The sequence below is a fragment of the Mesoplodon mirus genome (genome assembly GCF_964341445.2).
Source record: "Mesoplodon mirus genome assembly, chromosome: 17".
Classification (NCBI taxonomy): domain Eukaryota; kingdom Metazoa; phylum Chordata; class Mammalia; order Artiodactyla; family Ziphiidae; genus Mesoplodon; species Mesoplodon mirus.
Genome location: NC_138993.1, coordinates 11,582,954 through 11,609,813, shown reverse-complemented (window position 1 = coordinate 11,609,813; position 26,860 = coordinate 11,582,954). Strand labels below are relative to the sequence as shown.

The 26,860-nt window shown below is 35.6% G+C and overlaps 1 protein-coding gene across 4 annotated transcripts in view; it reads right to left on the bottom strand.

Moving 5' to 3' along the window:
- The window catches only part of NBEA (neurobeachin), a 612,123-nt gene that overhangs the window by 100,464 nt on the left and 484,799 nt on the right, over positions 1-26,860 (bottom strand). For all 4 annotated transcript variants that reach the window (XM_082602053.1, XM_082602054.1, XM_082602055.1 and 1 more), the window contains 4 exons: positions 23,361-23,478; positions 22,936-23,038; positions 16,305-16,420; positions 4,335-4,447 (listed from right to left, as the gene is read on the bottom strand). In XM_082602053.1, coding sequence (XP_082458179.1) covers positions 4,335-4,447; positions 16,305-16,420; positions 22,936-23,038; positions 23,361-23,478 — 450 coding nt within the window. The remainder of the gene's footprint in view (positions 1-4,334; positions 4,448-16,304; positions 16,421-22,935; positions 23,039-23,360; positions 23,479-26,860) is intronic.

Sequence of the window (26,860 nt, the reverse complement as noted above, 5' to 3'; positions counted from 1 at the left end):
GATTATAGAAACTATAAAGAAGAAACTTTCAGATACAGTATATTTGACACTTCATAATAGTGAGTTGTTTTTTGCTCACCAACTAACCCCCGTTTCTTTCGGAAACAGGAATCCAAATTTCCTCCGGTCAACTCTTAGCCTAGTGCATGAGGAGACATTTTTTGGGATTTCTGGGAAAGGAAAGTTTCTTTTGTCTTCTATGTGAGCTACTTGGTGAGATGCTCTCTCTTTGGATAGTATGATGTGAGGTCTGGAACTGTTGCAGCCATTTTGCTCCTAAAGGGGGATTGCTTGGAGCTACTGGAGGCCATCCAGCAGAGGGTGAGTATGAAGTCCACAGATGGGAAGGCAGAGAAGAACAATGGAAAGAACTCTGCTTGGTGGCATTATCTGCATCACCGGAAATAAATCTGACTGAAAACTAAACCTTCCTCTGAATTTTTTAGTTGTGAGAACCAATGATATTGATTTATTGTTCCAGCCAATTGCTCAAGCTGGGTTGTCTGAAATATTCATTCAAAAGTCCTGATATAACTAGAATTCATAAAGCCAATTTAATGCAGAGCTATAAAGAAAGAGAAGAAATGTTCAATTTGTTTAGGATTGTACATTTCTTAACTTCTTAACTTTTATGCAGTAAAGAATATAAAAATTATTTGGGGCTCCAAATGTTATTTACTAAGACAAAATCTAGAATTACTCACTGATAGGAATTATTACTTGGGTCCTAATCTCTGTTTAGGAAAAACTTATTTTGTTATTGGAGATCTTTTAGAATGTTTCTGGTTAATAACATCATTAAAATATTCCAAATCTTCCTTGAGTTTCTGAAGATTACCAAACTCTCCATTAAAAATTTCATTTGTAGTACTGGTTGTAACTACAAGAATTTCATGTGCTTCTCAATGGTCATCTCTTCTCTATAATAATATTGCATTATTAGCAGTTTTTCCCTCCAGTTATTATATTTCAAATGTCATTTTTCCCATTAGGCATATAATACGATATATTTTCATACATTAAAAACTTGTTTATTAATGATTTTTATCAGTACAGTCTTGGGTTTCTAGCCCATTTGTAAGAAGTTCCTATTAAGAAATTCAATGAAGCATGGGAACAATGCAAGAGTAATTTATTAACACATCAAGAGGCTTTAATTTGCTACCATTTTCCTATCATGTTATTCTGACAGAAAATAAAGAACAAATTGCTAAAGCATGGAACATAGTAGAATTGGAAGAAAAGCTATCTATCTTTAGAGAACCATGGGTTCAAATGTTCACAACATGAAGGACCCTATGTTTTCAAAAGCACAGTTAGTATTCACGTTGCCTAATTTATTTAGGCTGTCTGTTTACGTCTTCTATTTATCTAACACTAAATAAAATCAGGAGAGCACATGTGGGTCAGAAAGGGAAAAGTTCTGCCAAAAGGCATACAGATTAAATAGATCAACTTTAAAAACCTGAAGAATGTTTACATATTCTAGTTACTTTAGAAACAGTGACTTCCTCATTTAATTTATCTCATTTTTTCTACATGAATAAACTAAAAATCTATAATTACTAGCAAATATTTTACCATATGCCTTATATAATCTATATTAATCCTAATGAAGGCCATATTTTCTTTGGTTGGGTTAGTGTTTCAAGAACATTGGAGTCCAAATGTCTTAGTGTACTTGAGCTTGCATTTTCCAATCTGCTACAGTCCCCACTACACCTACTGTCATAATGTAGGCCTCCCAGATTTCTGGTAACTATCTGAGTTTTTGTCTCAGCTCTGGACTGGACTTTTTCCAAGATGGCTCAGATATGTTTGTTTTATTAACTCCTGTACACTCTTCCACCTAGTACAGTGCTTGACATACAACAGCAAGTGTGTGATAAATATTTGTTGACTGAATGAACGACTGAAAGAATGAACACACAAATGGAGGAAGAAGGGAACTTTGGTCTGTAAGCTTCCTTTCACCATGATGTCCCGGTTGATTTCAAAGAAAAAGGACCTTTTTCCCTGTTCTACAAATAATCTAAAATAGCTACAGTGGCAGTTAGCTTATGAGGTTTTAAGACTACGTATCATGCTACCTGAGAATCTACACTATACATGTTATTGTGTGTATATATATATATATATAGTAGTGCCTAATACATAGTGCCTATTGAATTAATGTTAAATAAAACACGTGTAGATAAGATTTTGTTAAAGAACTAGTTTAACAGTTTTCACCTTCATATTGATAAGTTAATTTGGTTTTTTCTACACCCAAAGATTACACCTCAACCTTAGCAATTGATGTAAAAAATTCATACCATTCTAATTCCATTACAGATATAGCAGCATATATTTATGATCATTATTTAAAATTTGAAACACAGTTCAAAGTATATAGCACATATAGATGATTTACTGCATTATATTTATATTCATAGCTAATGTTGATATGCTAGGTACTCTTCTAAGTTTTTTATACTTATTAACTCATCAAATCCTCACAACAACCCTACTATTATTGCCCCCATTATACAGGTGAGGAAACTAAGGTAAAGAGAAGTGAAATAGTTGTCTAAGGCCCCAAAGCGAGTAAGTGGCAGAATTAGGATCTAAACCCAGGCAGTCTAGCTCCAGAGTTCTTGTTCCAAACTGCTATTTATTGCCTTTCATGTAGTTCTCTATAAATATAGTATATTCTTATTTAATTTTTGCAGAAAATGATTTTATCTTATTTAATTTTTAATTTTAATAATTATATTATTATATAAAATAAGAATAATTTTTATCTTATTTAATTTTGCTTCCAGAGGGCAAGCTTTATGAATTACAGTGCTTATATCTACCTAAGCCTGAATACTTACTTGCACATAGTAAATGGTTAAAGATTTTTGTTCAGTTCAAATAATTGTTCACTGGAACAATTACTATATTTGCAACCATATTGAAATTCAGTTGTTAGCATTTTTTTTTTAACCAGCTGTGTGACTCTCAGTAAGATGTTGGCTAATTGATTCCTTAGGTCCCTTGAGTATCTATAACAGCATAGCTAAAATTAGCAATGAGCTAGCAAGTTTGATAAGGCAGTCACATAAAATATAAGAAATAGAGAGTGAATGACAGAGAAGAACATGCAAAAATTAGTATACAGGCTTCAAAAACAGGCTAAGAAATATTCCACGTGTAATAATAGCTCATATTCATGAAGTGCTTCTATGTTCCAAGTACTATGTTACATTCTTTAAACGCACATGTCATTTGACCTTCACAGCTGTATGAGGTAGGACAGTATTATTCTCATATTACAGATGGGGAGATTGAGGCTAAAAGAGAGCGGCTTCTGGTCACACGGCTAGTAAGCAGTGGCATAGAGAACTTCAACTTAGGTGGGTCTAGTTTTCAGAGGCAAGAAAAAAGGCAAGAGGAGGTGTGCTGAGTTAAAAACTATTTGTGGGATTCATTTTAAATTGCTTGCATTTCATGCTTCCCTGCCTTGCAGAACTTCTGCCGCCCTTGTTCAGGAGCTCCTCAGCTCTCCCCCAGCCAAAAGCAAATGTATACGCGTGTGCCTATATGCCTTTCGTGCTGCTGTGGCATGCTAAACCAGACAACTAGGGAGAATAGAAAAGGGAAGGAAATTCAGAGTGAATGGCCTGAGGCTTAATATGGCTGAAGTGAAGTATTGATATAAACTTTAGGGCTTGGCTCTGATATTAGCTGAGGCTAGAGAAAAGCTTTTGGGCCTTAGTATCTAGCTCTTCACTGAATTTCAAAGAGTTTAGTATCCCACTTAAGTTTTTTCTCAACAAATGAGGCGAACCAACCAAAAATTTACTTCTATCCTTATCACCCATTGTGTATTTTTTTCTTGCCATTTTTGGGCCAAATCTTCGCTCTTTTATCTTAACAGACCCTTGATAAATCATTGTGCCCTACTTTCTTTTCAGTATCAAGCTCCCCTACAGTATGTGTGTATGTATTATGGTCAAGATAAGATGTCTTATCACCTAAGAAATATACCACAGAAATTACTGGCCAAATTTTGTACTAATTTCAAGTTTCTCGCCTTGACCTTTAAAACCTAGGATATCAGAACAACCTCTCCTTACATATGCTCTTTCTCAAATATCCATTTCATTTTGCCATACTAGTACTGATGTATCTTCTTGTAGCTTAATTCCTATGCTAAGCGTTGATGAAATTTAGATGCTAACTACACAAAGAGAAGACATCCAGGTTTACTTTCTTACAAACATTAATTGAACATATATACTCTGGTAGAAATGCTTTTAGAATATAGCCTTACGAAGAAAATTGACTTCTATATATTTAAAAGTTACCTTTGATAGATCCCTGAAGTTTCCTGGAAGAGTCAAATCCAATTCTTCTGATTCATAGTTTGTTAATACCCATGGAAACACGGGGTATTGGTTCAGATCATTATATGTCCGTCCTAGTAAAGAAAAAGATAAATGAAAATCTGTATACACTAATTGCTTATGAAAGTGTTCCTGTCCTTCTAATAGATGAGGCAACTATTGCATTGCAGAAGAAAAGTAACTCTTTTGTTTACTGAACTATGCCTTTATTCAATCAAAAGCACTTATAACAATGTGTTTCAAGTGAACTCACTCAATAATAATTAAGAAGTGAGTAACTAGAATTACTTTTTTATAATGTAACTTGTGGTAGTGATTGCTAGCTGTTCGTCATAATCAATTTCTCTCCTTCCTGGGCTAGACTACATTTCTCAGGCTCCCTTATTAGTAGCTACGGCTGTGAGACTTAGTTCTAATCTACAGAATGTGAGCAGAGATGGTATCTGCTACTTTTGGGCTTGGTCCTCTGCAACTTGTTGCATGGGTGCTCCATGCTCCATCTCTCTTCTGCTGACTATGATGAAGATGCTATCGCCACCCTCGAAGCAGAGCCTCATAAGCTGGGGTTCCTGAAAGTGATCATGGAGGAGGTCACCTGCTGGTCTGCACACTTGCAGATTATGTGACGGTGTTCTACTATAACGAGTACATATCCAGAATTCTATTGCCAGTATACAGCATACTACATTGTGCTTCTATTAAGAATCAATGTAGAGAATTTGCAAGTTAACAGAAGTACCCTGAAGCCAGTACGAAAAAGCACCGAGGCAGATGTTATGCACATTTTTTTCACTCCCTTAAGTTCATGAATTTTCTTTTCATATTATGTTGTTTCACTTTAGTGGAGAGCTGCTGAATGTTAGGCTGAATTTTGTTTGTTGGTTTTCGTTAGTTTTTGACAGGATGACTTAAGCATTTTAGGTAGGACACTGAAGCCCGTGGGACCATGGCAAAGCTTAGGGAGAGCACAGGGCTGGCTCACCCTGATAAACTGACACTGAATAACATATGATCAGGTGAAATTAAGAGGAGCAGTATTAAAGAAACAGGGTCCAAAGAAAACTTCCGTTGGACAAGACTGTTTTTTGTAAAAATGCATTATGAACTGATCACAGGACTTTCTAAATTTCCATTCAAATCCATACAAAATAGCAATTTCCCTGGTATTAGTGATATGATTTCATCTTGGGCTCCTTGTTGCACACTGTGTTAGCGTAACAGTAGCACAGGTATGCATACATTATCTTATTCGTCATCAAGAACGGAAATTAAATGATACCTACCTCTTGTAGCAACTGGTAACTGTGACTGTGAAATAAAAAAGAAAAAACAAAAAACCCCCCATAATCTGAGGAAGAACTAAATCTGCTACTATTATAAGCATGAAATCTAATTAATTAATTCACTCAGTAAACATTTTATTCGGTGACTATTTTATCTGTTTCTTATATGAATCTCTGCATTTTACAACACAATTCTTATTGTTTTAAATATGTAAACTAATGTGGGTGTATATTATAAATGTAGGCAATTGACAGAAAGCAGAGTGTTGCTTCCACTCTGCATTTCCTGGAGCAAGGTGAGAGTAAGGTTAGCGCTTCCTCTTTGTTCTCTGCCACAGCACTGTTGCAGATGTGTTATAGCTAATACTTGTCTGCCTCTCCACTAGTCCATAAACTCCAGAATGTAGGGTTTGAGTTTAAAAAAAAAAAAGCCTCTGTATATTGGCATCTTTTGTTTGTCCGATAGATATTTGTTGAAAGAACAAATACATATGTGATAAAAATGCGATAAAATGAGAGCCAAATCTTAAAAGATGAACAAACCATAAGCCAAATAAAAAAGGAAAATTGCAGGATAGTCTTGTTGGAGGAAGAGGACTATGCAAAGGCACAGAAGTACGCATGAGAGAAAGCGGTCTTGTGAATGTGCATGTTAAACCACCAGACGGAAATATCTGTGGCTGATGAATGCACCTGCTTTATGTTTATAAGTCTACTGTGATGAAAAGTAGTGATAAGAATAAACAAGAATTTGGAACCTTTTAACTACAGTCTTTCGTATATGAAAATAGACTGCTATACCAGTACCACTGTAAAATGCACAGTGTAAAATTCTAAAATTTTACACTTATTACTGAGAGTTCATGTTTATATTAACCTAGGACACCTGATTACTCTCAGTGTTTTTTCTATGCATGTATATATACAGAGAGTCTAGACTGGCTGGGCAGAGCTATTTCTGGGATTGTAAGTAGGACCGTGGCATATTTAGCACTCTGCCATTTTCTGGGTTACCATTCTACTTAAAAATCTATAGCTTTTAATGAAAAAGAGGTCTTCCAATATATGTGTATTTTAAGAGAATAATTTGATGTTATTTATGTAACATATTTTCCATTACTTATGTAAATCAATAGCTGAAAATTAGACATAATAACTATCTTTAAATTTTCTGATGAAGTTTCATAACTTAAGGAAAAACTGTTAAACTAAAATAAATAAAAAGCCAATTTACATTAACTCGGTACTTAAATGTATCATATAAGTAGAAACAGCTTAAAAACAGAGACTATACTTGAAGACACTAGCCTTTCACTAGAAATGATTTTCTAATTAAAGAAGAGATATAATGCTATTTTTGGAAAAAATACAAAGAAAGGAAGGTATCTTTAACATACACACACACACACACACACACACACAAATTGATTGCTGTCTACAGTCACAGCTCATGGTAATTAATCTATCCTGCATTTTTTGTTAATTCACTTTTAATAATCTTTGGAAGATTCTTTAAAAATAAATGCTTAGAAAAATTTAGTAAGTTTTAAGTTACTAAAGCTTTATAGCACATTTTAAATCTAACAAATACAATCAACTATATAAACAGATGTTCTGACAGTTACATTAAAACCTTTTTATATAAAACTTTCTACATAAAAGCTTTGCAACACGGACAGTTAATATTTATTATTTTTGATTTGAATTAAAAATTCACAATGTATTTAAAACTCACATGGATGAAGTTGGTACTCTGGGATTTTGCATTTATAAGTTTTAGCCATGAATTAGCATTATTACTTTAATTATTTTACTGAATACCTTTGTGAAATGAAAAAAAAAACCAAAACCCTGCTGTGTACCAAATTAACCAAAAAAGCAAAATATTTCCAAAATAATATCTGTTAAGTTCTGGCACATCTAGGTACTTATTTATTAATTTTTTTAGGATAATTGAAATTTAGTAAATAACCTTGTGCTGTTATTTCCTTTTCCAGCAGTAATAAGTGCAGAATTTTTTTTACTAACTATGCTTCTAAGGACTTACCTTGGAAGATGAATATTAATTATCACAAGCCTATGACACTAATCTACTCAAACAATAAAAGTGAAGCACAGTAAATGAGATTTCAGAAACACTAGATATGTTTCTTCATTTAAAAAAACAACTTTTAATTAAACCATCCAATTTAATGTTTTTATATGGCACTTTAGTTTTGAAGGTAAAGTGATCTAGAGGCAGCTGACAAAGAAATTATAACTGCAATTCCTTGGTGAAAATGTTAATGACAGCAAAATATTGTTTAATTAGATGATTGCAGCATCTGGATTAGCACTCTTTAAGAGCGATGTTCCTGTGCTTGTCTGCTTCTTCGCACTTTACAGACATTTTGTCATCTCTAGGTCATTAGGAAAGAATTTTTAATGATTTTTCTAGAAGCAAGCAGTTCAAGTTACATTTAATTAGATGACAATAATAAGCCCAACACATGCAGTAGCTAAATATATACATAATTAACCAGGAAGGGCTTGTACATCACAGAGTAAAAAAGTAGAAAATGCTAAACAGGAGAAAAAGGTTTGAGTTGAGGAAGCTGTGCTGAATTCATTAACCGATCATATGAAAAACAACTCAAAAACCTTTTAAAAACCTCCCAAACCTAACGGGATCATTTACACGAAGCTATGTTAGCAGTCCATGTGCTATTTTTTTTTTTTTAATGCAAGAATGCCAGATTTTAACTCATGTTCATAGTATTATCTAATAAGGCATAGGCTGTATCTTTTGGAACACAATAAACAGAAATTAGGTCAACTCTGGGAATTAGAGGCTGAACCCACATTTTTAGTTAAACTCTATGCATCACTAAAAATCTTCCAAAACTTAATGTTCTTCAAAAATTAAGAAAACAAAACCCAATTGTTTCAAAATAGTTAAATTATACCACAGTACTAAGCTAGACTTTCATGCAGTTTTTAAGATCATGATTTCAAATTCTATTTAATGAGATGGAAAAAGAAGAATGAACCTGTATGTGTAGCAGATTCCCAAAGATTACCACACACAGAAAAAGAAAAAAACAGAAAAATAACCAAAATGTTAATTATATTTATGGCTAGTCTTCAAGTAATTAAATTTTTAAATTACACTTTTCTATATTTCCAATTTTCTATATTGAGCATTTATTAAATATATAAATATAACAAAAGAAAGGCCATGAAAACATTTATGGGCCTTTAGGTGTCATTTCAAAACTGTACATTTTCTGAATATTTGACAAGCTTCTTCTACTATGTAAAGTATCTTTACAAAACTTACATACATATAGGAAAATGTGTTTATTTATATGCAATTATGTATGTCACAGGAGGGTCTAAAAATCTACATACTGTATTGTATTAATACTAGGAGACTGCTGCTGTATGCTTTATAGAGAGTCTTATTTTTAAAAGCATTTAAAAAGGAGAAAAGACAAATTGGCCAAGTAGGAGAGACCTCAAGAAATGGAGAACAAGAAATGGGTCATAAAATATATTTCACACTTCATGTTAAAAGAATATTTTGGAGAAAAAAGGTAAATCTGAGAGGGTAAGAGAGTTACTAGAATATTTTTATTGAAAATGTGAATTTATTAAGTCACATTGACCTATATTTTTAAAAACCAGAAGCCAGAAGCCAGAAAGGGTTGCTTCATCTTCTCAATCAGATTCTATTCTATAACTCTTCTCTTTAATCCAGGAAATTTAAAGAATCCCTCATCCAGCAATTCTAGTGAATTCACATAATAGATCATAAAATCATGCAAACACAGAGCATAAATATTAAGTCAGTTCCGTTTGATGAGCATTTGTCGAGCAAAACTTTGACCTCATAATCTTACTGGAAAGAAGAGATACAGACATAAAATCCAAGGATGCATTATCCTAAGTGCCAACATGGGTGGCATAGACAGCGCTATAGAAGATGTGAATGCTACAGGAGGTTAAGACAATTACTGTAAGGTAGATCTTTTAAGAATATATGTGTGAGGAGGTGGTTCTCAAAGTGCAAACCTTGGACCAGTGGCATCAGCATCACATAGGTACTTGTTAGAAATACAAATTCTTGAGGCCCACCCTAAACCTACTGAATCAGAACCTGTTGGTTTTGGCAAGCCCTCCAGGTGATTCTGAGAACCACTCTATCCTGGATGGGGGGATGGTGGTTGTGTCACCCGTGTCGTGGCTGGTGGCCTTCTCCAGGATTATCCAGGAGTTGCCATGATCAGAAGAAAGCTCTTTCACGCAAGGTCGTGTCTCCTTTCCAGGAGTCTGCATCCAATGACTGCAAAGTGGAGGTAATGAAGGCCTGGCCGCCTTGCCTCAGGGCAAGACACCTCTGAAGGGTTAGCCTAGCTCCTGGTTCCCTGTGGGATCTGCTGAGGCCGTTGCTGCAATTACTCTGGGGTTCAATTTATCCTTCTGCCTGCTTCTACTTTCTTCACTCCCCTCACAGATGTTGATCCCAAGGACACTCTCCAATAAACTTCCTGCAAGCAAATCTCTGTCTCAGACTCCTTCTCTGGATCTGAGACCTAGCTGAACACAGTACTAGGGTCTACATTAGAGATGATAATTCCAGGCCCAGATCTAGTACTAGAATATGCCTGTGGACAAAAGTCATGATGGTAAATAAACTTCAAAAGTTCTTCTGATGAAATATAAATTAAAAATGTCTAAAAATCGTTAATTGTTTCAGTCTTAAAAGTAGTTATAGATTAAGGCCAATGATTGGAGGTGAAATTGAATGGTGCCATGATACCCTGAGGCAGTATGGTATAGTAAGTGAGTGAAGCTCTACAACTAAACCACCTACATTAGAATCCTGACTTCTTCACTTATTAGCTCTGTGACTTGGGCGAGTTATTTACTTCTCTGCACCTCATTTCCTCATTGGTGAAATGGGGATAAGAACTCTGGGGTTATTGTTAGGATTAAATGAGTAAATACACATAAAACACTTAGAACCATATTTGCAACACTGTAAACTGCTCAGTAAACATTAACCATTATTTGCCATTTTTTCCTGAATGTTGATATTAATATTAAAGAACTGTATCAAAAAGAAATGATAAAACTAAACAAATAATAAAACTTTTTTCCTGAATCTTGATATTAAGAATAATTAAAGAGGGCTTCCCTGGTGGTGCAGTGGTTGAGAGTCCGCCTGCCGATGCAGGGGACACGGGTTCGTGCCCCAGTCTGGGAAGATCCCACATGCCGTGGAGCGGCTGGGCCCGTGAGCCATGGCTGCTGAGCCTGCGCATCCGGAGCCTGTGCTCCGCAACGGGAGAGGCCACAACAGTGAGAGGCCCGCGTACCACAAAAAAAATAATAATAATAAAATAATAATAATAATAATTAAAGAAATGTTTAAAGAAGACTATGATAAGATATAAGCCACCCATTTCTTGCCTTTGGATTACCCAGGAAATTAAATATAATTTGTCAATAAGAACACTAACATTCTCTCAAGAAATGATAAATCTAAAGTTTCAATCAACTGACTTATATGTATTTATTGAACAATAACTGTATCCCTAAAACTGTGCTATGAAACAACATGATCATTTAGTGGAACCCAGATTAGTAAAAGTGGTATTGGTACAATTTACCATCTTTATAGTTCCCTTTATTCTAGGAACCTTCAGAGTCCTTTCTATCGAGAACTCTGAAAAGTGTTCCATTAAGAGGAGATGAATGGATATGAATGGATATATAATATTCTCCACAAATCAGGAAAATAGACAATTCTAACTGCTTCCTAAATAAGTACTCAATCATGGCTTTGGTGAAGCTTCTCTATAATACCATCACTCATATCTTTAATGCTGGTGCTCAGTATAAACTGGCACCCCTACTTAGAACTTCAGGATGATGGCAAAGGAAGAATTAGCAGGGATATATATATTCAGGGAGAGTACCTCAGGGTATTGATATTCATAACTTTTTCCAATTTGTCATTCTACTTCTGTATGAAGGTTCATTTTGTCTGAATAATCATCTACATATGACAAAATTCTTAGAGTTCATTTAAAGCCCATCTTTTCTATGAGGCCTCCCTTGATTAGACTATCTCATACTAACCTTTCACTTCTCTAAGCTTTCACTACAGTTAATGACACTTAATCACATGCTTTCTTGTATGTTCTAGATGTTTTCATATGCAAATCTTGTTCTGATAATTAGATCTTAAATGGCTAGAGCAGTGATACTCAAACTGTGCATGAGAACCACCTAGAAGGCTCGCTAAAATGCAGAGCTGGGCCCCACTCAGAGTTTCTGATTCAGCAGGTTTGAGGGGTCTGAGAATTTGCATCTCCAAGTCCGCAGGCAATACTAATACTGACAGTCAGGGGACCACACTTTGTCAACCACTAAACTAGAGCATATCACAGTGACTTCTACTTTTTATATAATGACATCGTGCATTAGATCATTTATTTACTTTTTTTCTTTGCCATACCTGTTGTCACTACTCTAATCCAATTTTTTTTTTTTTTGTAGTACGCGGGCCTCTCACTGTTGTGGCCTCTCCCGTTGCGGAGCACAGGCTCCGGACGCGCAGGCTCAGAGGCCATGGCTCACGGGCCCAGCAGCTCCGTGGCATGTGGGATCTTCCCGGATCGGGGCACGAACCCGTGTCCCCTGCATCGGCAGGCGGACTCTCAACCACTGCGCCACCAGGGAAACCCCTCTAATCCAATTTTTGACTCCACATTTTTTTTTCCCTTGGAGTGGCTTCTGCTTACTTTCTAGTGAATTTTTACTCATATTTCAATTTTCAACTTATATGTTGCCTGTGAGAAGCCTATGAAAAGACTATGAGAAGCTTTTCCTGTAAATGTAATGCCTTCTGGACTTAAGACTTCAAATAGCTTTGTATATTTTCTCATTATAATAATTACAACTTTTTGCTGGAATTGCTGGTGTACATGTCCGTCTTCCTGACTGTACTATGACCCTTTCAAAGGCAAAAACCATACTTTGCTTTCTTCTGAAGTGTCAGTGCAAAATAGAGTGTGTGGCACATAGTAAAGTGTTCAGTAACTATTTATTAAAATGATGAACAAATTGATTTCATATCTAGAGTCCTGTAAGGCTCTCCTAACAGCTCTCCCTAACTTTAAGGTATTTTATTTCTGATTCATGCCATATATAACGAGCAGTTTAATTGTCCTGAAATTCCATACTGCATTGCCTTCTACTACAGAACTATACAGACTCCTGGATTCAGGCTCTTTACAGTCTGGCTCTTACCTATAGCTCCAATCGTATCTCCTATTATTCTCTGCTGCAGCCAAGATATGATACTCACGTCCACTGAACACATAACACACATTCAACTGGGAGAAATTTGTAAAGCTCTGCTCTTTTTCTTCTCCCCAAACACATTCATAAAATTTCTGTACTCTGCTTAGCTCTTGCAGCATTCACTATTTATAGCACTTATTCAGCACTTACCATCAGCTGTCTTAAAATGCTCTCTTATGTATATTTCATTCACCCATCTAGTTATAAGTGCTCTGAGTTCCTAGTTCCTACCTTATACTTCTTTTTATCGCATTGTCTACAACAGACAGACTTTAACGTTTAGTTATAATCATTGTAAAGAAAATACCCAATAAATTCTTAAAAGAAAAAACCCAGTGGTCTATAAATTTTTTATGTCATGAAATAAAACAGACCCCAAGTACTCAAAAGAAGATAGGAAGACAGTCAAATTCCCCTTACAATCTACATGTTCTGGCTCAGAAACCCAAAAACTGTCTCAAACAGAAAAAAAGCCATGTCTATACTGCTCAGGGGCAGCTTTTAGAAGGCATCATGATGTTATCTCTATCAGACTGCAATCTTTCTAGAGATAGACAGAGAAACAAACTCCCAGAAAGCAGCAGGCATGAAGTGGGTGGTGGTTATAGGTGGAAGTATACCACATTGTGGGAAATGTGGCTGACATGAGTAAAAGGCAGTGAGAAGGGATGGAGACTAGAAGAATCCTTTAACACAGTGAACTAGGTAACACTCCATCCAGAGGAGAGACAGAGAGAATCCCATCTTAGAGTAGCAGAACCTTTTAGTAAGAATACCAGCTCCACTGGAAACTGAACTACAAATGAGGTACATCACCCTGTCTTCCAGTGTTAATTCCAAAAGCTCCAAAGGGGTAGCACAGTCAAGGAAAAAAAAATCATGTGCTTTTCTATGACATATGGTAGACAATGAGTCTTGATAGATTTTTCAAGATAGATAATAGAAAAACCTAACAGAGGGAATGTGGAAGAATATTACAGAAGAATGAAAAGAGAACATTATCCTGAAAAATCAGGTAAAGATCCATGTAGCTGAAAACAATATACTGTATTAAAGAGAAGAAAATTTTAATAGAGTTGAAATCCTTCCTAATATGCAAAAGTATATGGACTCCAAAAAATAAGTGTTTCATAATAATAGGGATTCTGGTATCAAATTGTATTGGCAAAGATAAGCAATGAATGAGAAGTAAATTGAGTTAGTTCTTATTTTGCATAGGAGTGGTTTAAAGTGTTGATTCATTTTTGAGTTCAAAAGGAAGAGAAATGTATTTTAGAGGATTTTTAAAAAATTTAAACATATCAATATTAATTCTTTAGGAGAATTAATAGCAAAAAGCCTATGTTCTAAATCACTAAAAAACTAGGCAAAATTTATTTATATGGCCAAAGAAAAACAAAACAATGTGAAAGGCAAGAAAATATTGAAAGCAATTGTATAATACAAGATGATATAAGACCAAACATATCAGTTATTAAAACAGATGGAGAGACTTCCCTGGTGGCGCAGTGGTTAAGAATCCGCCTGCCAATGCAGGGGACATGGGTTTGAGCCCTGGTCCAGGACGATCCCACATGCTGCAGAGCAACTAAGCCTGTGCGCCACAACTACTGAGCCCGCATGCCACAATAACTGAAGCCTGCGTGCGTACAGCCCGTGCTCCACAATAAAGAGAAGGCACCGCAATGAGAAGCCCGCACACTGCAACGAATAGTAGCCCCCGTTTGCCGCAACCAGAGAAAGCCCGCGCAGCAACGAAGACCCAACACAGCCAAAATAAAATAAATAAATAAATAAACAAACAAACAAATTAATTAATTAAATATTTTTTAAAAAAGACAGATGGAAACAGATATCAAACATGGCTACTGAGAGATTTAAAGTCCAAGATAGAGTTAAAACTTGAAATTCCACCTATGCTCTAGGACACAGAGTTAGCAGACCTGAGATTCTATCCCCTTCACTTTGGTAATGAAGCTTACGCTACATCATGCTGTTCACCTAAATATGCTAATGAAAAGGTTCTTTATATTTCAGATGTTTAAGTTCATTCTATCTCTATATGTAAATGTGTTAATTAAATAGTATAACACATTTCCTTTATCTTTGAGGAAGTAAATAGGTTTCTTTAAGATATATACATTGTATACACTGATATGTGAATATATATGAAATATGTCATGAAGACATATGTATATAATGGAGATGTGTGTATAAAATATATAATAAAATTAATATATGTAATAAAACAGTTCTTTGGTTGTAGCTCTAGCATCCTATTAGCAAAGGAATTAACATTACAGTATGTATTAAATGATTAAAATGCAAAACCATTTCAAACAACTTTTTTACCCCTTTTTGTTGACAAATCAAGTTCTCTTGTCTATGTAATACACATCTATATCATCCATATTTAATATATGCCATAGTATCCATATTCACACATATATGATAGATTAAAAAGAAGAATATGACAGTTATCCTTTTAAGCAATGATTCAGAGAACAGGGCTCTCAATTCATAGTTCTGAGCATTCATTCATAAAAGAACAATGATCATAGGTAAGCATATGCATTTATGTAGTTTTAAATTCATCTGATTGTAAAAAGTTTTTGTAGAGCCTGATTTACAGAAGTAAACTCTTTGCAATTCAACATGAATAAGGGCTTTGGAGCTTAATTTAGTAAAAAAGAAAGAGGTACTTAAATCTCATAGACAGGTTCAGCCACTGACAACCACTGATTTAGCAGAAAAACAAAGCCACTACCTTCTCTTAATTTACAAGCATGGTACTGCCGAGGTTGATGGCAGTTACTCATCATTTAGAAATGTAATCTGATTTTATATTTTCATTTCAAGATTTTAAGAAAAAAAAATGCTGTAACCCAATCATGCCATAATCCAGGTGACATCTGTACTAGGCAGAATCCTGTTGTTATTCTCCTGTCTAGCTGCTACTGCTGAGAATGACAAAGTAGTGAAATTACATTTTCCCATTATTATTTCCAGACACTCTCTGGCAATGGTTTGTTGACTCTAATAAACCGTCAGACAAAGCTGTCAGCAAAGGAAATGGCAGAAGGAGAGCAAGAAAAAGCCTCTTCAACAATAAATGCACCTAAACCTTGGTACTAGCTTGTATAGTTTCTGATAGCAATTTAATGTGAGTGCTTCAATATTTATTCTAATGCTGTATTTGAATTCTAAGGAGAACAATGCATTCCATCAAGCCACATTACCAAAGATTTTTGATGAACATAAACATATTATGAGATTAAAGAATAAGATGTCTTACCTGCTATAGTATTAAGAAACATCAAATATTCGAAGTTTGAAATTTCCCTTCTTTGCCAACGCTGAGTCATGTTGGAAGATTTATAAAGCTGTCGAGGAGTGGCTAGTGATATCCTCCTAGCAATTAAGCAAACCATAACAAACAGTCTCTTTTAACTCATGACTTTAAAAAGTCCAATAATAACTAATGTATTGATTTGATATTATTCAATTTATGGTTTATCTTTCTGAGATAAATTACAAAATATATTTTAGCTGTAGATATTAGCAATATTTGAAAAAGTCTGTTATAGAGAAGATATATTTATTTACTAAGGATAAACCAATATGAAAGCACCTACTTGTATAATATGGCTCCAAGTGGGTATTTTATAAGTCAATAACAAAAAAAGGTGAAACTATGCTCAAAATAAGTCAAAGTAGCTTTTGAACACTACAGCAAACCTACTCCATACTACAAAGCTAGGTAGACAGTCAACAGCTTAAAGGCATTTGACTTAACCCTAATATACTAATGCTGCCACTGAACTTTCCACGCCTGCCTCTGAGCAGTGTGTACACACGTGCACAGCCTCTAACCACATGACACCCATCCCCCTATGAGGTCAGAAACAAACAACTGGGAACTCTGAAAATGTACGAATTCATAAGGGACATAGGAATATCGTAAGGGAGTAAATCAGGATAATTTGTGTAAATTATGAACCTTTGAAGGTACAATGTGTTCCTATAAAAAATAATGAAAGCTGGCTGTATTTGTAGAAGTATGACAAGGCTAACTGAGTTTCTAAAACATTCACCATGTAAAATAGAAGTTCCCAGGGCTTCCCTGGAGGCGCAGTGGTTGAGAGTCCGCCTGCCGATGCAGGGGACACGGGTTTGTGCCCCAGTCCGGAAAGCTCCCACGTGCCACGGAGCGGCTGGGCCCGTGAGCCATGGCCACTGAGCCTGCACGTCCGGAGCCTGTGCTCCACAACGGGAGAGGCCACAGCAGTGAGATGCCCGCGTACCGCAAAAAAAAAAAAAAAAAAAAAAAAGTTCCCAAACTTTTTGTATTTATGCCTCCTTTAGGGTCTCAGGAATTTTTTCATGGTGCCCCTAGCCCAAGAGAGACACCTAACGGTTCTGTTTATTACGTAGTTAGGTCTAAATAACTGAATACTTGAGCCTTAACAACTTAGTAGCTGTTTGAGAATATGATACTCAAAAATTGAAAGAAAAATAATATTTTATTTCATTCTTAACTAACCACAATTACTTAACTAAAGGAATGTATTGCACACCTGTTGGTCACTGCGCAACTTAAACCTTGGAATCATATCTGACACCACCACCTTCAATGCCTGTTCCACGTGAATTTTCATGCAGCACTTTTTTTTAATTACCAGAGCAACCCCCATAAACTAGTTTCACAAAGCTAAGATGGCATCAAAAAGAATGCAAGAGTGCAGTCCTATCAAATGTTGAAACTTAGAACTAACTCAAGCTAAGAGTTTGTGCAGCGTCTAATAGATGTTGTTGTGTTTCCCTAAAAAATATAAAATGCCCTGCCGTAGCCCTGAGAGTGCACTGTGACATCTCAGGGCTCCGTGGTGCTTATTTTGGGAACTGCGGACCTAAGACTATTTTTGCCACCCATGTATTATTATCATATGTTTCTGTTCACATGGGATCTTAATAGGCATGGCAGGAGCTAAGATATATGTTAGTTGAGGTAAAGGAGGGAGGAAAGAAGAATGGGAAGAAACTTGTTATCTCAAATTCAAATCTGAATTAAGAATTTTAAAAATAATTATGTGTAACTCAATGTTTAAAATATTAACGTAATATGTTGTAGCAGCCTGGTCACATATTAACATTTTTGAAGAACTTTCCTAGTTACATATATTTGAGATAATAGATCCTACTGACTCCAAAAGAACTATGTAAGTCTAATGATTCACTTCATTGCAATAGTAAAGGGTATATATATTTCATACTTCAATTCTATAATTCAGTGTACTTTTCATTTAATTGGTAATATGATTTTCACAGGGCTACTTAAAGGGCTTCCAGATTTTGATACATACTGGCACAACTTTTCAAAATTTTCCAGATACACTCTCATTCATACAACTATTTATGTTATAAACTTTTGCCTTGATTCTGACTTCGTCATGGCAACATGCTAAAATATTTTCTGAATTATCAAAGAATTAATAAACTATGTTTACCCAATTTGTATTTGCTACTATTATAATTATGTGCTTAGTTCAGCTTTTGTTGGATTACTATCATCATCATATTCTTGCTAATCTGACTAAAATTCTTACCTGCAGCATGCTTAGTCTGCTAAAAGCAATGTATATAATAAAGCTGTAAATTTATTTGTTGACATTTTAAACCTAGACAATTTAAGAAGAAAATTGCTGATCTGGAAATAATTCTGAGCACCAAAAACACTCAAAAACCAAGACCAAACAAATCCCGATAAGGGGAAATAAAAGGAATCATGGGAGAAAGTTATCATGTCTTTCTTAGAGCATGCAGTGGTGAAGAAAAATATAGGCAAACGAAATGAATTTAGAAAATCAGATGACTATTAGCAAGTTCAGGGAAAGGATCAGCTTTTCCTGTTTACTGCTCTCTCTTTTCTACTATAAACTCACTGAGAGCAGGAACTGTTTTACATACTGTTATGTCCTTAGTATTTAGCAATGCTTGACCTATAGTAGGGTCTCAATAAGTGTATACCAAATGACTTGAATTATTGGACATCTATCCTAAAATTAAAAAATGGCTAAAGAGGGATGAAATTCAAAAAAAATTTAAAGAATTCAATCATAAGGAGAAGCAAAATGGGAAACAGTAAATCAATAGGGCTATTCAAGATATCCTATAAAAATTTATATATTAGAATGAGGATAGCTGGTATATATTTGGGCTACAGTAAAATGCTTTTAGAATTGGGGGATAAGAAGAAGATAAAATTGCCCTGTGGAAAAAAATATTAAGTACCATAACAAATGGTGACCATTTAAAATCATTAACTCTATGTATGCAACCAGGTATATTCTTAGTAAGTAAAGAATCTAACTAAATCCAAAATTTATTGATTGTAATGACTGTCTGAATAGCAGATACATTAACCAAATAATGGCAATCAGTATGGAGTCTAGAAAATGGGCAAGTTTTTTGTCAGTATTTTTCTTTTGTTACGCAGAGGTAAAGGTATTGTTCTTTTGACCAATGTGGATCACTTTGATAGAAGACACAAAATAGAAATTAAGAGAGTGGGCTATGATCTTAGGCAAGATAAGTAACTTACCTAAACCAAAAATTTCCTATCTGTAAAGTGGGATAAGAATACCATTAAGAATCCACATTAAGAACATGGTTGTTTTAAGAATTAAGGGCTGAGAGCCCCTCTGCCATGTGAGGACACATCGAGAAGATAACCATCTATGAACCTGGAGTTGGGATCTCACCAGACACCAAATCTACTGGTGCCTTGATCTTGGACTTCCTAGCCTCCAGAATTGCCAGAAATAAATATCTGTTGTTTATAAGCCCCAAACAAACAAACAAACAAGAATTAAAGGAAATAATGCTTATAAACTAAAACACAAAGTATAGTCCCTGGAACATGGAGAGTGCTCAGCAAATGAGACCCATGGATACAAATTAAAAAGGCATTCATTAGGCTATGCTAGCTTAGTGGAAATATTCCTTCTGTTCTAAGTTTTTGGAATGTGATCTCTTCGGTGGGCTTGCCCAAAAAGCGGCCTAAATGATATGTGAAGTCAATTTTCTGGCAGTTTACCTGCTTTTGAGTTTGATCATTTTTGTTTGTTTCTAAAGCAGTCTCCTATGGGCTTAGCTTAGAGGAAGTTCCCTAGAGTTTGATAAATTCTGCTTTAAATTGACAAAACCCAATGTCAAAAAAACAAAGCAAAGAATGGATCCCTTGGTGATTTTACCAAGATACTCTCAGCTGGAAGGCTTCTGCTTGTAGGAGCCAGACATCATCCCTTTCCTTTGACAATTCTCTAAGTGTAACAGGATCTTACATATCACACACACATATATTTATACAAGTATGTGTCTATGTCTATTTACCTACCCACCTACCTACCTACTTCCTCACCTACCTACCTATCTATATCTGTGTAGGCATGCATGTATGCGTATAGTGTATATGTGTGTTCTCTGTTCACAAAGTGTCTTCATTTTATGATCTCAAGACATTCGTAAAACATCTCTTTGCAAAGATACTGTCCCCATTTTATAGCAGATGAAAGCGTCATTCCCCTTGCCTCATGTTATTCATTCTTTCAACATATATGTATTGAGTTCCTACTAAGTCTCAGGCTCTATCACTGCCCGTAGTATCAGGTCTAAGCCTAGGTTCAGTGTTCCTCTTACCCCCATCTGCTCCTTCTAAGTCTATATATCACAGGAAGTATACAAAACTGACTTTACAAGTATTTTATTAGGAAATTAATAATGAGTTGAGCCTTTGGGGGGAAAGCCAAGGGGACAACAAAAGAGTGCTTTAAGATAGAATTTCTAAACTTCCTAAACATCTATTTTGTTTCCAGTTTTTCTATCAAGAAGAATGATCTTCCAAAAATCAAAGAGAGACCACATGTGGTTAAAAGGAAAATAATGCTCATAGAAGGTAAGGAATATAGTACAAGAGCTTCTGGTTGTTTTTAATGAATTCAGGTCTGGACAAGTCTAAGAGTACTAAAGGAAATCAGAAAATTCTATTGGTAATCTTTGAAGAATCATGATCATTGAGAAATATGCCAGGAGGCAGATGATTTTTTTTTTTTTTTTTTGCGGTACGTGGGCGTCTCACTGTTGTGGCCTCTCCCATTGCGGAGCACAGGCTCCAGACGTGCAGGCTCAGCGGCCATGGCTCACCGGCCTAGCCGCTCCGCGGCATGTGGGATCTTCCTGGACCAGGGCACGAACCTGTGTCCCCTGCATTGGCAGGCGGACTCTCAACCACCGCGCCACCAGGGAAGCCCAGATGATTATTTTTTAAAAGGAAAAAGTTAGGTCTATTTGTGAGTTCCTAATGTCAATTCCTGGAAAAATCCTTGAACTGATGATTAAACATTTGTTAAGTACTTGGGAAAGGAAGTAGTGATTACTATGAGTCAGCTTAGATTCAATAACAAGTCTTGCAAAACTAACTTCATTTTCTTTTTTTGACAGATTGAATGCATTTTTCTTTTGACCTGTTATTTTATATAAGTACTTCATTATCTACTTATGTCTTAATTTAATATTGTTATTCAACTAGCAAATATCCTAGGCATGTGCATACATGCCAGTGAATTGGTCTTACACTGTAAACTTAATACGAGAATAGATACTTTGTAATGCAGGGTAACTCCAGTTGAGTAGCACTTAAAAAGCACCTTTGCAATTAGGCAGTGTGCTAAGTATTGTAGATTAAAAGATAAATAAGACACAGTCCCTGGCTTTTACATGTCTGTAGCCTGTTTAAGAGAAGAGAGACAGAGATTCGTTTTCCTTTCCATGCATGCAGCGCTCTGCAACAATTCCCAGGGACTTAAGGATCTATGGGGAAGACACTGTTGCTTGTCTGTCCAAAGCCGACACAGAAAATGTATTTTTTTCAGGTAGGAAGTGGCAGGGAGTTGAGATATATTTTTCCTTGAATTCTAGGGGATGGTTTGGCTTTGTGTTCAGCATTCAGTGATTGTTTTAGGGGCAGGAAGGTGACCCCATTCTGGCCAAAGGGACCTGAGATAAAAATTGCTAAAGGCTTCTAAGTATACTCCGTCCTAAAACACAGAAGTTCAAGGAGAAATCCTTTGTGTCTTTTTCCTGCTTGAATGCAGTTGTGTGAAGATGTGGTGTCTGGAGCAGTGGTGGTTATTTTGTGAATATGAGGCCAACTGAGAGTCCTGACATCACTGAACTTCTGAGCCAATACTAGCAACTCCTTCTTAACTCCACATCTTTCATAAAGCAAACCCCCTGAAGCAAAACCCTTATTGCTTAAGCCACTTTTAGTTAGGTATTCAGTTACTTGGAGCCAAAAACCAACTAACTGATATTAGTGATAAACATAATTACTGACTATGTTTTCTACTTAGAATAGTATTTTTCAATAAAATAAAATTTCAAAATAATGCTTTTAAAATACCAAGATGAGAGATTTAAGAAATGATTAAAATCACATCATAATTAATGACTATTAATCTCAATAAACTCTGAGTGTTTTATTACTTTAATGAAGAAGCATTTATACATAGCATTTATAAAAACAATTTATATGCTATTACACAACAATTAATCACAAACATCATGAGGCTTCTGGTGTGTCTTTTGTAAGGTCTTCAGCAAAAATGTCTTAATTATGTGCCAGCTATGATATGCAATCAACGTTTTTACTTCCTCATTTATATATGTGTTAAATAAAATTATGCCCTATTCTGTCATTCTTAAAATAGCTGTTTTCATAACCTCTTTCCCTACAAATGACCTGCAGAGGAAGACAATTCCTTGATTTTCAAAATAATTATAATGGTATAAACTTATTTAGATTTCCGTCATATTGAGATTGAAATATGTTAACAAATCATAGATAATGTGTACTATGATAAAATTACCTGGCTTGCGGCAAACCATAGCTGGTCCCTACTCCAACCCGAGGCAAGCTATAGACGACTTTTTTTACTGTTGCTTGATCAGGGAAATTAAACATAACTGAGGCTGTGGTAAGAAGAAAAAACATGATTTAGAAAACCACAGGAGAGCTAATCGTCAATTTCAGAAATCATTTTCAAGTGCCCTTCATGATTTATTGGTAAAGGTAATGAATCTTCATGGAAAATCAGATTTCTGTGTAACTTTATCCATGAGAAATCTAGGATTAATGTTTTCAAGCAAATTAATTCTTTCTGTATTTTTATTTTAGCGAGGGCATATCAAAGAAAGAAATAAAACAAAAAAATATCAAGTCAGTATCACACCATGTAAATGAATAACATCCAAATACGAGCACATTTTCTTTCAAAATATTAAGGGGACTTACTTCGGTTTGCCATAAATACTTCCAAAGCAGTGTTTTGTAGAAGATAACGTCTTGAAAATACAGCTCGTATCTCGCTGAACATCCATTTTCCATGAAGCCCCTCAGTGTATGCAAGAACCTAAAATAAATAGTTTAAAGGGAAGTGTCAGTCAGTTAAATATGTGTCTAAGACTCAGTGTGACAATATCTTAGTGCTGTATAAAACTCAGTAAATTAGGGATTATCTTCCTGAATTCATGATATATCACAATATTGCCAATCATTTGATTCTGTATATTTGCAAAATTTCTACCTTTCTAAATTTTCAGTTGGCTCATGAAGAAATGAAGGAACAGAAAAGTTATATGTTCAAGGTGACCCTGTGACTTAAAATAGAAAACGTGTTATGCTTTTGTGGTCTTGTATATGATTGGTTGGACCACGTGGCCTGACATACACTTTTGGTTCTTTTCTAATGTCACTTTTCCTCCCTTTTCCTTGCTTAACGAAAGTCCACTTAGCCCCAAAGTGTCCATGTGGTCAACCCCAGGCAAAGGGCCATGCCTGATCTAAGCCAGGGGTCAATGAACATTTTTGGTAAAAGGACAAATAGTAAAAAATTTTAGGCCTTGCAGACCATCTGTCCTTCTCACAACTATTCAGCTTTGCCACTGCGGTGTGAAAGCAGTCACAGCCAATGTGCAAATAAATGGGCATGACTTTATTTATAACAATGGCCTGAATTTGTTTCTGAGGTCAGAGTTTGTCTGATCCATGGTCTAAGCCAATCATGATAAAGTTATTCTTTGCTTTTTCCAAATTCCCTTGCATCTAAGGGCAAGGACATTTGACCCAGAACTGGCTAATGAGAACAAAACCAGTCATTTGGGGATGTTTCAGAAAAGCTGATAAAATGAGTCATATGTAGCTGGCACATTCCTTTCTCTTCCTTGCTTGAATGGAGATATAATGGCAGAAACTATAGCAGCAATTGTGTAGCCATTAGGGGAAGGCCAAGGGAATCCCAGCAAGGTTGGAGTTAATATTAAGTTACTGAAACAGTCTCAGCAACTATCCATATCTGGACTTCTTCTTCCATGATACAGATAAATCCATATTTGATTAACCCACTGCAATCAAACCTGCAACACTTTCCTTCCTGATACACCAATGGATTTTAACAATACATAAACACATTCTCTACTTGCACTGGTGTACCCTGTATAATCTACTACACTTATATTTGCTTTAGTGAAAGCAGAAACTAGTTACTGAGTTTTACATACATGATATTCCTTAAGGTTTGAGAACAAGTTATGAAGTCCTTTTTCACATTTCCTTTCTCTAGGAATTATATATCTCTGTGTGTATATTATATAATTATATTATAATTATATTATATTATCTATTCATCTTTTTATTTTTTGAAAATTCCATTTTCTAGCTCCTTAATTCAGTTTTTGTCTTTCTCTACACACTGGAAGGTTTTTGGAGGCAGTCAGACATCTGTTTAAATCATGAAACATTTTGGAGCCAGTCACAGTCCTTTTTAAAACTTGGCTCTGCTATTTACTAGCTATAGGAACTTGGAAAAATTATTTAACTCTATCTGATTTTTGTCACCTGAAAAACAGTGATAATAATACTCATTACTGGTTAATTTAAGTGGAGACAATGAACGTAAAGTGCATGGCCTAGCTATTGTTTAAGTTCTGTTTATATGTCCTTTCTGTTGAGCATAAAGTGACAACTGTTTTTCAGTTTCTACATGTAAAACTTCTCTTTATACATTTCACAAAAGGATTACAGTGACTTGCCACAATTTATATTAATACATTCTTACCCGGGTGCAACAGTTTCCAGATTTGAATTTCATAGACAAGCATAATTTTCTTTAAATGGAAAGAGTACTACTACAGGGTTGATGACTCTTATTTTGTCAGGAAGGAATAATTTTAAGACAGAACAGCCATAACAACAAAAACTATCTTTCACTATGACCATTATTTCACTAATATATATATATATATTTTATATATATATATATATATATATATATATATATAAAGGCCACTTGAAAACCCAAAGAGTAAAATGAGTATAATCTCAGAAAAAAGGAGAGATTTTCCCATGAAAGCTGTGTTGGCACCCTTATAGTAAATCTGGTATGCCAGGAGGATGGATGGAGATTATATATATATATATATAATGTATATAATATATATATATATAATGTATATTATATATAATGTTTTATATATTATATTATATATAAAATATGTATAATATTTATATACAATATGCATATTAGGCTGTATATAATATATATATATAGAGAGATACTAGTGTGTGGGTATATATATAAACACACACTAATATTGTTATCTTTCTCTTTGGGAGCAATGATGTAGTGAACATCTGACCAAGTGTTCCCTTCCATTAAGCATGTTATCAGTTTATTTTACTTCTAGCAGACAGGTGGCTCTCAAACACATAGAAGTTGGTTTGACTCCTTAAGTGCCCCATGCAAAACTGTCTTACCAACTGTGCCAGTTATCAAATTATTGCTTCCCAGCTCCAAATTCACCCTTAATTGTTTATCTTGTGAAAGTGAATCTGTGCCCTTTATTCTTCCTTTGCTAGCCTACACCATGTCGAGGTCTATCAGGAAAGGACTCCGAAGAGATGATGCAGAAGAAAGGGGGTTTTCTTCCTGGTTCTGCGTGCTCACCTAGCAGGCCCCTGCAGAGTGTGGGCTTCTCCAGTGCCCGGCTCCTGCAGTGTGTGATGGCTGACAGCACCCAGTGACTAGCAGTTTTCTCCAGTAGCCCCCTGCCCCAGACAGTTTTGTAACAGAGTGCTCTGGTGAGAACCCTCCCATAAACAGATTCACCAACTCCCTAGAGGGTGGTTTTTGGGAAAGTTCCAAAAGGCAGAGCTCCAGCGAGCTCCCTCAGCAGGGCACCAGAGTGACTTCTGTACCACGAAGGGAACTATAGCCATGTCCTCCCTAACAAGGCCAGGAAGCCTCTTCTTGGGTTCAATGTCAGCTCAAAAGACAGTGGCTGCTCCTCATGTATGCTGTTTCCTATATTTTTTAGAGTTCTTTTTATTTCTTACTAACCATTCCCTGTTTCTCCAATATCCTGTTATAATTTATAATTATTTCTGTTTTTATAAATTACAACACTTTCCCTGTTTAAACTGCTATGTGGCATCTTTCTCTTGACTGGGTCCAAACTGATACAGGAACTCAATCAGTTCTCCTACCACCGCTTTCACAGCTCCAGGTTGGGACCACAACAGTCCTCAGGGACCCTCAGGAGCAAGAAAAAAGGAAACTGAGATAATCAGAGGAACTCAGTAAAGCCTGGAGGCAAAGAGTAAAAGGAGACAGAATAAAATTAAATTATTTTGCTAGCAGCTAATAAACAGCTCAGGAGGCAAATTCCAAAAGATAGACCCAAAGGTCCATGCTATTTTGAACAAGGGCAGCAGCGTCTGAACGAGTGGCACAGTCC